Here is a 12,301-nt window from a genome sequence, read left to right on the forward strand (position 1 = left end):
GGCGGTGGTCACGGGTTGCTGAGGATATGGAGTCTGCCTCAGTGGCCCACGATCACATATCACTCTTTAACTACATCAAAACAGTAACTTGCAGCGCCACACCTTCACCATCATTCGGGAAAAGAAAGGTGATCTAATATCCCACCCCCAGGAACAGGTTTGCAGATTTGCTGAGCATTTCTGTGAGGTCTTGGGGGAGGGTAAATCTCTCAGCCAGGAATACATCATGGGGCAAAGTGGGGATGACCCTACTGAGGCTGCGGTGCCTCAAATATTGGAAGAAGAAGTCACCCACTGTGAGTGGCTGGTTGAAGTGCCATCTGTTGAGAACGTACAGAAGGCGATCCAGAGTCTGAGACCAGGAAAATCACCGGGCAGGGATGATCTACCCATCAAAATGCTGAGGGAGAGTGGCGTTTGTGTGCAGACTGCCCTACATGACATCATAATAACAGTCTGGATCACTTGATGGGTTCCACGGGTTGTAAAAGGGGTGGTCCCCCTCTTTTGGAAGGGGGACCACACAGACTGTAACAACTACAGGGGCATCTCCCTCCTCAGTGTGCCGGGAAAGGTCCTGGCAAGGATTATTCAACATCGCCTTGTCAGCCACACTGAGGAGAGGCTTGCAGAGCCCCAATGCGGTTTCAGTAAAGGGCGGTCCTGCACAGATGCCATATTTTCTGTCCGTCTGCTACAGCAGCGGTGTAGGGAATTCCAACAAGACCTTCATCTCTGCTTTATTGACCTGGTCAAGGCCAATGATGCCATCAGTAGGCCTGGCTTTGGGTTGTTATTCGTGCTTTCGGAGTCCCTGACTCTCTGCTCACAATAATTAAGGACCTTCATGATAGTGGACAGGCCAAAGTAAAACTACGTGGCCAGGAGTCGGAGCCATTCCCTGTTCGCTTTGGAGTGCGACATGGATGTCCTCTGGCTCCCACATTTTTTAACATATATTTCGACTACGTAGTTCTTGCAGCCTTTGATGGCTGTACCGGAGGAATTTCCCGCGTACGATCAAGGGATGACTCCCTATTGGTCAACCATGTTATGTATGCTGATGATCTGGTGATTGCTGTTCATTCAGAGGAGAAGTTGGAGGCACTACTGCTGAATCTGGAGCATTCCACTAAGAGGTGGGGCCTTCCCATCAGCCCCACCAAAACTAAACGCCTGCCTGGGTATTTTGTGCCATCAGACACTCTACCCCCACAACTCCCAATTGGTGATGGGGCAATTGTGGAGAGAGTAGAAAGTTTTCCATACCTGGGTAGTATGCTGATGACCGGTTCCGGTTTAACAGCAGAGGTCCCACTCCGAATCAGTCGAGTGGCATTATATGTTCATCGGCTGTGTAACGCTGTGTGGAAGCTGCCTGGTCGATTTGACCACGGTCATGCCCTCCCTTCTCTATGCTTGCGAAACATGGGGACCCTCTTAATGGAACATCTTCACTGGTTAGAAACATTTAGGCTAGCCTGCCTCTGATCCAGTCTGGGTTTAGCCAGGCTGGATTGTTTGAGGAGCTGTCAAATCCTTGAAACATCAAGACAAAATCCCTTCGGTGCGCTCTTCTGGCAGGCAAGGCTGCATTGGCTGGGTCATGCCCAGCCACCGCATGCATAAACAGCTTTTTATTTCGATCGCAGCGGATGATGAAAAATCGTAGTTTTTGTTATTTTCTTTGAACCTATCTACGTGACTTTACCGAAAGACCCAAATAATATTAATTCCTGCAGTCACGGAGGCTTTAAGTCAAGATTTAAACAGCTTTTGTTCGACCGGATAAATGGGGGCAAATGGGAATGGCACAAGCTAGAGAAGAGATGGAGTGATGTGGTACAGGAGGACGTGGAGCTGAGTGGACTTGCCGGTGACCCGTACCAGCGGTGTCAAGATCGGCCTCTGTGGAGGAGGCTCGTGAAGGACGCTATTGGGCAGTTGGAGGCAGTCGCCCTCCAACAACAACGGAGGGCAGAGAACCGACGCTCACAACAACGAGCGGAGGACCGGGTGGCTAAAACACGAGTTGGCACAGTAGGGGGCACAGGTGGTGCATCAGCCACTCATCTCAGTCAGACGACCAATGGGACCTGGGTCTGTCCCGTGACCTCCTGCCAGCGGGCTTTCGACACTTTACGTGGCCTTAACGTGCACCTAGCCTGGCACAAGCGCCGTGGTGACGTCACCGCCACTTAGTGGCGAATGGCGGTTGTTGTGTGTGTGCGTGTGCCTGTGTTTTTAGTGTGTACATGTGTTAGTGTGTCCATGTGCGTTCGAGTGCGTGCTTTAGTGTTTATTCATGTGTATTCATGTGTGCGCGTGTGTGCACATGCGTGTGCGTGCCTCTGTGTATGGGCATGTGCACCAGTGTTCACAGGTGTGTGTGCCCCATTGCCTATCGGTGCGTGAGTGTGTGTGTACGCGCGTGTGTGTGAGCAACTTTAGTTGTGTGTGTGTGTGTGCTATGTGGGTGTTTGAGCGACGTTAGCAGTGTGCGTGCGCTCTTTGAGTGTGTGTGCGTGTGCGAGCGCCAGGGCACGCATCTGTGTGTGTGTGCGGCGTTAGTAGTTGTGTGTGTGCTATGTGTGTGTGTCCGCGTGTGCGCTATGTGAATGTGTGCGCTATGTCAGTGTGTGTGTGCGACGTTAGTAGTTGTGTGTGTGCTATGTGTGTGTGTCCGCGTGTGCGCTATGTGAATGTGTGCGCTATGTCAGTGTGTGTGTGCGCTATGCGTGTGTGTCCACGTGTGCGCTATGTGAGTGAGTGTGTGCGCTATGTGTGTGTTTCCGTGTGTGTGCTATGCGAGTGTGTGCGCTATGTAAGTGTTCGTGTGCGCTATGTGAGTGTGTGCGCTATGCGAGTGTGTGCGCTATGCGTGTGTGTCTGCATGTGCGCTATGTGCGTGTGTGTGTGTGTGTGCGCTATGTGTGTGTGCGTGTGCGCTATATGAGTGTGTGTGTGTGCGCTATGTGTGTGTGCGTGTGCGCTATATGAGTGTGTGTGTGTGCGCTATGTGTGTGTGTGTGTGCGCTATATGAGTGTGTGTGTGTGCGCTATGTGTGTGTGTGTGTGTGCGTGTGCGCTATATGAGTGTGTGTGTGTGCGCTATGTGTGTGTGTGCGCTATGTGTGTGTGTGTGTGTGCGTGTGCGCTATGCGAGTGTGCGCGCGACGTTAGTTGTTGGCGTGCGCGTGTGCTTACGTCCGTCGTGGTTGTCGTGGTTGTGGTTGTTGTTGTTGTCGTGGTTGTTGTTGTTGTTGTCCGTGGGCCGTGGCCACCCCCCCGTGTGCACGCCGCAGGGCGCCGGCTGCACGGCGCTCGTCGTAGCGGTCGTTGCGCGCAAGCTGGAGCTCACCAAGGCCGAGAAGCACGTGCACAACTTCATGATGGACACGCAGCTCTCCAAGAGGGTCAGTGCCGCCAGCCGTGCGCCGGCGTCGTCCTCACTGTCGTCGTCATCCTTCGTCACCATCATCGTCACCATCGTCGTCGTCGTCGTCGTCATCATCATCATCCTCATCGTCGTCACCGTCATCGTGGTGACCATCGCCGTCGTCATCCTCATCGTTGTCACCATTGTCGTCGTCATCGTCATCATAATCGTGATCGTCATCATCGTCGTCATCCTCAATGTCATCATCGTCGTCGTCGTCTTCGTCGTCGTTATCATCGTCGTCATCGTCGTCACCATCCCCATCATCGTCATCGTCGTCACTGTCGTCATCTTCATCATCGTCGTCATCTGCATCATCGCCACCACCGTCGTCATCACCACCATCGTCGTCACCATCATCAGCAGTATATCCAGCAGGACCATGATGACGAGAGTGATCATCATCACCACCACCACCACCACGACCATCGTCACTAATGTCAACGTAACTGCCTCGTTAGTTGTTACGATTCGTCGTTGACATCTAGGTTAGGCTGTGCAGTGATGTGACCAAGCTTGTGTTGTAAAACCCTCCACCAACTGACGCAAACCAAACAAATTACATTGTCACGTGGTGTGTGAGCATCTAGCGGTGCACTGATGATGATTCGGCTCGCTCACCCGGTGAGTTGGGCACCGCGGTGGCCAGATGTTAACTACCTCGCCTGGTATACAGGAGGTCGTGGGTTCAATCCCGACCCTGACGCCTGCAGTGTATTTGGAGTTTGTGTTTCTCTCTCTCTCATCATCATCACGGTGGCTATGAGGTGTTAACTGCCTCGCCTGTTATACAGGAGGTCGTAGGTTCAATCCCGACCCTGACACCTGCTGTATATTTGGAGTCTGCGTGTCTCTCTCTCTCTCATCATTACGGTGGCTAGGAGATGTTAACTACCTGGCCTGGTATACAGGAGGTCGTGGGTTCAATCCTGACCCTGACACCTGCTGTGTATTTGGAGTTTGTGTGTCTCTCTCTCATCATCATCACGGTGGCGAGGAGATGTTAACTACCTCGCCTGGTATACAGGAGGTCGTGAGTTCGATCCCGACCCTGACGCCTGCTGCTGTATATTTGGAGTTTGTGTGTCTCTCTCTCATCATCATCACGGTGTCTAGGAGATGTTAACTACCTCGCCTGGTACACAGGAGGTCGTGGGTTCAATCCCGACGCTGACACCTGCTGTATATTTGGAGTTTGCGTGTCTCTCTCTCTCATCATCATCACGGTGACTAGGAGATGTTAACTACTTCGCCTGGTATACAGGAGGTCGTGGGTTCGATCCCGACCCAGACGCCTACTGTGTATTTGGAGATTGTGTTTCTCTCTCTCTCATCATCATCACGGTGACTAGGAGATGTTAACTACTCGCCTGATATACAGGAGGTTGTGGGTTCGATCCCGACCCTAATGCCTGCTGCTGTATATTTGGAGTTTGCGTGTCTCTCTCATCATCACGGTGGCTAGGAGATGTTAAGTACCTCGCCTGGTATACAGGAGGTCGTGGGTTCGATCCCGACCCTGACGCCTGTTGTGTGTATTTTGAGTTTGTGTGTCTCTCTCTCCCCGTGATGGCGTGGATTTTTCTCCGGGTCCCCTGGTTTTTCCCTACACATTCAGAAACGACTTCACGCGTTTAGAGAGTATTTGGCTGCTATGAATTTCCACGCGATGATGATGATGATAAGCCACTTTGTTTGAGCTCTCATTTGCGATTTCCAGGTCGCTTCTGAAAAATAGCTACATAGCTCACTGGGCTTTTACCTGGTAAATTAGAAACGTATTAAAACCAAAATAAATAAATCTGAATTTGTCTTTTAGTGGTACGATCCACTGCTGGATGAGATGGCCCCTCCTAATGCACGTCGCGGTGCGGATCGTGGGGACGTTTGTTTTGACCATACTTCACTCCGTTGGCCATTGCGAGTTGGGGTGAAGGCGGTGAGTGTAGACGAGGCGGCATAGAAGTACAGCACAACCAGTTGTTTTTGCTGCACGGCAGCGTGACTCATTCGGCTGCTTTCATTCCTGCGGCTACCCTTCCTGAATGAAGGCGTTTGTCAGCAAAGCTACGACGTAGACCTTGCTATCACTCACCGCTGCCATCTCGAGATAGTCAGCTCCTGGAAAATCATTGATAGCGTTTGTCACCCAGGGTGGTAACCCCACCATCTCCCCTCCACCCCCCCTCGCTAAAGGAATGTTTGTGGGTCCAACGGCTCAAGGACCAAGTGGGGACGTTCAGTGGGGACGGGGGGGGGAGAGTCGGTACCAAAGCTGTGGCATTCTGCTACCCTCTCTGGCGCGCGTGCCAAGAACATTACGCTCCGCCGAAAATCTCCACCCAGCCCAGCCCCAGCCCCAGCCCCTTCTCTCTCTCGGGAGACGGGGGGGGGTCAGAGGTCAAACGGATTTTGGCAGTGATCACGGAGCGCGGGCGGGGTGGATGCCCCCATCGCTCTCATCAAATTAGCCGGAGCCGCCTCCTCCTCCTCCTCCTCCCCCACTGCCGCCACTGCCGCCACTGCCGCCACTGCCGCATTACCCTGAGCAGAATCCGGGCGGCCAGTGCCCCGTTTCGTGCACAATAGGGGAAAGAAAAAAAAGCACACACACACACACAGCACACACACAGCACACACACAGCACACACACAGCACACACACAGCACACATACAACAACTGGACCTGCCTCTGCAATTACTGAAATTGCCCCATATTCCGCGCAGTCAATTCAGTGTCCCGGGCTTTGCATCAGAACGACAGTGATTTGCGGCTGAATGGGAGGGAGGGGGGACGTCTCATCGCTAATGCTGATGGACCCGAGCAGCGGCGGCGGCAGCAGCAGCCAGCCCCGTGCATCCCCCACCCCCCCCCCCCCCAACTGAGAGCGATTTAAACCCCCTTGGGGCTCACGGGGCCAGCCCCCCACCGACCCCCGCCCACCCGCCAGGTGGAGCAGGCGCAGCTCCCCACGAATCCGGGGCCCCCCGCATGGCCACTCAGCAGCAGAGCGAGCGGCTCGCGGAGGGAAGGGAGGGGGTTGATCCAGCCCATCGTCGTCATCCTTCCGGGGTCGATAAAACGACTACCGCCGCTTGTGCGTGGAGGTCAACAGCGGTTCGTCCTGTGGAGAGACTCCCACCGCCGCCATAGCAATGTGGAATTTCCCAACCACTGGAAGATGAGCGCCAATGCCTCGACGCTCGCTTGAGCAGAAGCTCGCGTGGACTCTGCCTTGCGACTCGGTGGGACTCAGGGGTCAGTGGGACTCGGGTCAGGAGGATTCAGAGGTCAGTGAGACTCAGGGGTCAGTGGGACTCGGGTCAGGAGGATTCAGAGGTCAGTGGGACTCAGGGGTCAGTGGGACTCGGGTCAGGAGGATTCAGAGGTCAGTGAGACTCAGAGGTCAGTGAGACTCAGAGGTCAGTGGGACTGGGGTCAGGAGGATTCAGAGGTCAGTGGGACTCAGAGGTCAGTGAGACTCAGAGGTCAGTGCGACTCGGTGGGACTCAGATGTCAGTGGGACTCGGGTCAGGAGGATTCAGAGGTCAGTGAGACTCAGAGGTCAGTGGGACTCGGGTCAGGAGGATTCAGAGGTCAGTGAGACTCAGAGGTCAGCGGGACTCGGGTCAAGGTCAGGAGGTCAACACGGCCATTGCCGCTGATGCCGTCAAACATCTCGGCCATGGCTTCCTTCCTTCTGATGCCACTGCTGCGGTCCCCGTGACGTCTCAACAAAAGACAAAGATCCCACGTGTAGCCTTAACAGACTCTAGGGGCAAGTGCTGTTAGCGAGCACCTATGAAGGCCTGCACGGCACACGAGGGGGTGGGTGGCCAGCAGCACGCCCGGCCGCCTTTGTCTCCCCAGTGGCGATGTTTACACAACGCACCAGGTACTCATTAGAGGCCGAATCGACCTAGGGGAGGCCCTGAACCGGTTCAGACAATCGTCACTGGTGGTGTTGGCCGTGAGCGGGAAACGAACCCCGGTCGCCAAGTTCATAGCGCAGCGCAGCGCTAACCACTGCACCACCGCTCCCGGACGTCTCAACAACCACTGCCACCACCACCGCCAATGCCGGCTGGCGTGAGAGCGCTTCTCGTGCCCCCTTGGCGCCTGACCTCTGGGCGCCACTGCATTGCGTGCGCATCAGTGTGACCTTCCCAGATTGTTACCACCACAGGCGTTGCGTTGCAGACGTCCCCCAGTTGGTCAGCCCCGACACAGGGTGATGGCAATGACGTTGAAGCACCCCTCACCCCCCACCGCCACACCCCCACACCCCCCGCATGCTGGGGTCACGCAGAACCATCCCCCATCGATCCCAGTCGCCAGCAATTAATCCTTCACACCGCCTTCAGGATTGTCTCAAAGTGTGCGCTGGTGAAGTAACGCGTTAAGCTGGGTGGCGTGCCCCTCCCCCCCTCCTCCACTCCTTACCCCCCCCCACGTCTCCCTACCCACTCCCCCCTTAGCCCCCCCCCCACGTCTCCCTACCTACTCCCCCCTTACCCCCCCCCACGTCTCCCTACCCACTCACCCTCCTTACCCCCCCCACGTCTCCCTACCTACTCCCCCCTTCACATCCCCCTACCCACTCCCTTACCCCCCACGTCCCCCTACCCACTCCCCCCTTACCCCCCCCCCCACGTCTCCCTACCCACTCCCCCCCCTTACCCCCCTCCCCCAACATCCGCCTACCCACTGCGCCCCTCCCGCGCCGTTCCTATTTGATGAACATCGCCGTCATTAATTTCCTGCGTTTCTCAAACACGGATGCCGAGTCGCAGGCACCACCGTTGTGTTCGCGGCGTGCCCGCACGCACGCGCCCACCGACACAAAGACAAAGGTCCCCCGTATAGCCTCAACCAACAGGCACTTTATTTTTTATTTTATTTTTTTTGCGGGGCAAGTGCTGCTCCACGGAAACCGCAGGGGCACACGGCGGGGGTTATGGGTGGCCACGTGCCCACGCCCGGACCCGCCTTTGTCTCCCTCGCAGCGACGTTGACGCCACCGCGCCGGGGTTGCTCATTCGAGGCCGAGTCGACCTAGGGGAGGCCCACGACCTGGTGGTGGCCGCGAGCGGGGGATCGAACTCGGGTGGCCGGGTTCGCGGTCTGACCGCTCCCCGGAACGCACGCCCAGCGAAGCGAAAACATTCGGAGGCCGGAAAAAAATATATTTATTTACCGGTCTCGCACGACGTGACTCATGTCAGGAGAGCGATATTGATTGCGTATGAATTGATAGTCCGTGATACAAATATAAATATATAATGTTGTGTCGTGGAGGGAGGGAGGGAGGCTGGGTGCAGCAGTGGCGTGGTGGTGTCCATCGGAGCAACGGGGACCCCGGCTGCGAGCCAGAAGTCGCCAGTCGGCTCCGGGCTGCCGGCGGCGGACGCGATGAGAGGAATCGTTGGGGCGGCGTTTCTTCGATTCACCACCACCGGCAGTGTGGGCGCCACGGTGGCTAGGAGATGTTAACTACCTTCGCCTGGTATGCAGGAGGTTGTGGGTTCGACCCTGATGATGCTGAATATTTGGAGTTTGCGGTGTCCCCGTGGACGAGTGGAATTTTCTCCGGGTCCTCCGGTTTTCCCCTCTACATTTAGAATCAACATCACGCGTTTAGAGTTCTTTGGCGACTGCAGTAAATTTCCACGTGATGATGATGATGATAAGCCCACTTGGTTGAGCTGTTACCACATGTGGCCAGGTCGCTTCTGAAAAAGAGCTGTATAGCTCAGCGGGCCTTTCCTGGTAAAATAAAACAAAATACCGTATATACTGTAGTTTAGTTTCATGGTTTTTAAATAGCGGTGGAGTCAAATCTGGGGCTTCTCGCACATTATGCAAGGCGTGTACCGGCCTTTGTAGAGGAGTGGGCCCTCTCGAAGTGCCCTCTGGGGCCCCCCTCTATAGCGGAGGCCCTAGCAGCGGGCAGTGGCGTGTGAGCGAGCGAACAATTTCAGGGCCTGCCCCTTTGCCTCGACTGCCGTATCACGCGGCTTGCTAATGATGTCTCAAGATTGATGAAGTGTGCTTAATAATTAGGAATTTTAGATTCATGAAAGAAATGGTTTTTGGGGGGGAGGTGGATGGAAGGGGTTGGGGTGCAATTAACCCAACCCCCCCCCCCCCTCCGGGTGTGCGAGTGGAGTGGTGGCGCAGGAGTTAGCACACTGCCCGGCCAACCTGGCCACCGATTCCCGCTCATGGCCGCTCACCCAACACCAGGTGACGCATAACTGAGCCTGACCCTGTGCCGCTCGTAGGTCGACCCAGGCTTAACCGAGTAGCCTGGTGCCGGGGAGACAAAGGCGGCCGGGGAGCGGCAGTACTGACCGCTCACTCGTTGCGACGCACCCGCCGTTTTGCTGCCTTGTGCTTCTTGGCGTGCGGGGTTGAACGACGTTCCTCACCAGAGGAGAGGGGCGCTGTGCCACGTGTTTATTTGGATACGGGCCGGGGCGGAGGAAGTTTTAATTCATCGCAAACTGTCGGCGGCGGCGGTGGTGGCGGCGGCGGCGGTGGTGGTGGCGGTGGTGGTGGTGGTGGCGGTGGTGGCGGTGGTGGCGGCTCAGCAATTAGAACTCGTGACCGGGAAACGGCCGAGTTCAACTCCCGGCCCGGGGGATCCTGGGCCAGTGGTGGCAATTCCACATCCCTCCTGTGTGCAGGGACTATTGTGTGCCCCCCTCCCCTCCCCCCTCCCCTCCCCCCATGGTCGACGAGGCGTGCAGTAAACATCAGCAATGGGGAAGACAAAGACGGCCGGGCGGGAGTGGTGCTGGTCACAGCCACACCCTCGTGCGCCGTGCGGGCCTTCGAGGTGCTCCTCGCGAACAGCGCTTGCCCCAACAGTCTGTTGAGGCTACACGGGGGATCTTTGTCTTTATGTGTGTGTGTGTTTGTAATTACGCGTTTCCTTTCGCGTGCGTCGTTAGGCGACCTGGCCACTGTTGCAGACGAGACGCTCCTTCTCAAGACGAACAACAACAACAATAATAGCAAAATATAAATAACATAAATAAACAACAAAATTAGATTCCCTAAATCAGTGGCTCTTAATTTTCACTGCAGCCTTTGCACCCCTTGGGTTCTCAATCGTGATGAATAATTATGTTACTAAATACATGTATTTAGACTTCATATCAAGTTTAAATACATAGGTTTCTGACGATTTACCTTCGAACAAAAACGTGGCCGTGTCTCGCCACACCCCGGAAAGGGCATCTCGCACACCCCCAAGGGGGGTGGTGCACCCCCAGGTCAAGAAGCACTCACCTGCACCTGATCACTCGTTTAGCGCAGCGCTCACCAACCTTTTTGGCACCAGGGACCGGTTTCGTGGAAGACAATTTTTTCACGGACCGAGGAGGGGGGGTGGGGGGTTCATCATTGGGTCTTTCCCCCCTATTCAAAGAAGCTCTCCAGTGACGTTTGTTTTTTACTCATTGTGGCTACTAGGGGTTAGAGCTTGTGGGCTTACCAACACTGCGACTGAGACAAGTGCACAGTGCGGGAAAGAGGCGTGGACGGAAGTGGTGAATAATAAAATAATTGGCGGGCCACGTGCGGACTCACCGCTCTCACCTCCTGCTGTGCGGCCCGGTTCCTAACAGGCCACGGACCGGTACCGGTCCGTGGCCCGGGGGTTGGGGAGCCCTGGTTTAGCGAACAGGAGTGGCGCTGAGGGGGTCTCTGACGCTCCGTGTGGCTTCTCGTCGCCCTGTGGACAATCCGAGCGGCATATCCGAGCCACGGCGGCGGGGCTCGGATCTGGCTCAGCAACTCGAGCCGTGGCTCAACTCAACATGTTGAATCAACATCGCCCGCTTAGAGAGTACAGTGAGGGAAAAAAGTATTTGATCCCCTGCTGATTGTGTTCGTTTGCCCACTGACGAAGAAATGATCAGTCTATAATTTTAATGGTAGGTTTATTTGAACAGTGAGAGACAGAATAACAACAATAAAATCCAGAGAAACGCATGTCAAAAATATTATAAATTGATTTGCATTTTAATGAGGGAAATAAGTATTTGACCCCTATGCAAAACATGACTTAGTACTTGGTGGCAAAACTCTTGTTGGCAATCACAGATGTCAGACGTTTCTTGTAGTTGGCCACCAGGTTTGCACACATCTCAGGAGGGATTTTGTCCCACTCCTCTTTGCAGATCTTCTCCAAGTTATTAAGGTTTCGAGGATGACGTTTGGCAACTCGAACCTTCAGCTCCCTCCATAGATTTTCTATGGGATTAAGGTCTGGATACTGGCTAGGCCACTCCAGGACCTTAATGTGCTTCCTCTTGCGCCATCGTCCCTTTGATGTGGTGAAGTTGTCCTGTCCCCTTAGCAGAAAAACACCCCCAAAGCATAATTTTCCACCTCGATGTTTGACGGTGGGGATGGTGTTCTTGGGGTCATAGGCAGCAATCCTCCTCCTCCATACACGGCGAGTTGAGTTGATGCCAAAGAGCTCCATTTTGGTCTCATCTGACCACAACACTTTCACCCAGTTGTCCTCTGAATCATTCGGCTATTCATTGGCAAACTTCAGACGGGCATGTATATGTGCATTCTTGAGCAGGGGGACCTTGCGGGCGCTGCAGGATTTCAGTCCTTCACGGCGTAGTGTGTTACCAATTGTTTTCTTGGTGACTATGTCCCAGCTGCCTTGAGATCATTGAGAAGATCCTCCCGTGTAGTTCTGGGCTGATTCCTCACCGTTCTCCTGATCATTGCAACTCCACGAGGTGAGATCTTGCATGGAGCCCCAGGCCGAGGGAGATTGACAGTTCTTTTGTGTTTCTTCCATTTGCGAATAATGGCACCAACTGTTGTCACCT

General features: G+C 54.8%; 1 protein-coding gene across 2 annotated transcripts in view; it reads left to right on the forward strand.

Annotated features, from left to right (window-relative positions):
- The window catches only part of KCNN1 (potassium calcium-activated channel subfamily N member 1), a 140,364-nt gene that overhangs the window by 96,917 nt on the left and 31,146 nt on the right, over positions 1-12,301 (forward strand). Inside the window, exon 5 of one of the 2 annotated variants that reach the window (XM_032973829.2) lies at positions 3,306-3,416. The exons of the other annotated variant lie outside the window; for it this stretch is intronic. Within the exon in view, the coding sequence (XP_032829720.1) occupies positions 3,306-3,416 (111 nt within the window). The remainder of the gene's footprint in view (positions 1-3,305; positions 3,417-12,301) is intronic. 2 annotated transcript variants of the gene reach the window in all.

The sequence above is a fragment of the Petromyzon marinus genome, chromosome 52, assembly GCF_048934315.1.
Source record: "Petromyzon marinus isolate PM22_M1 ecotype Great Lakes invasive population chromosome 52, UKy_Petmar_22M1.pri1.0, whole genome shotgun sequence".
Classification (NCBI taxonomy): Eukaryota; Metazoa; Chordata; class Hyperoartia; order Petromyzontiformes; family Petromyzontidae; genus Petromyzon; species Petromyzon marinus.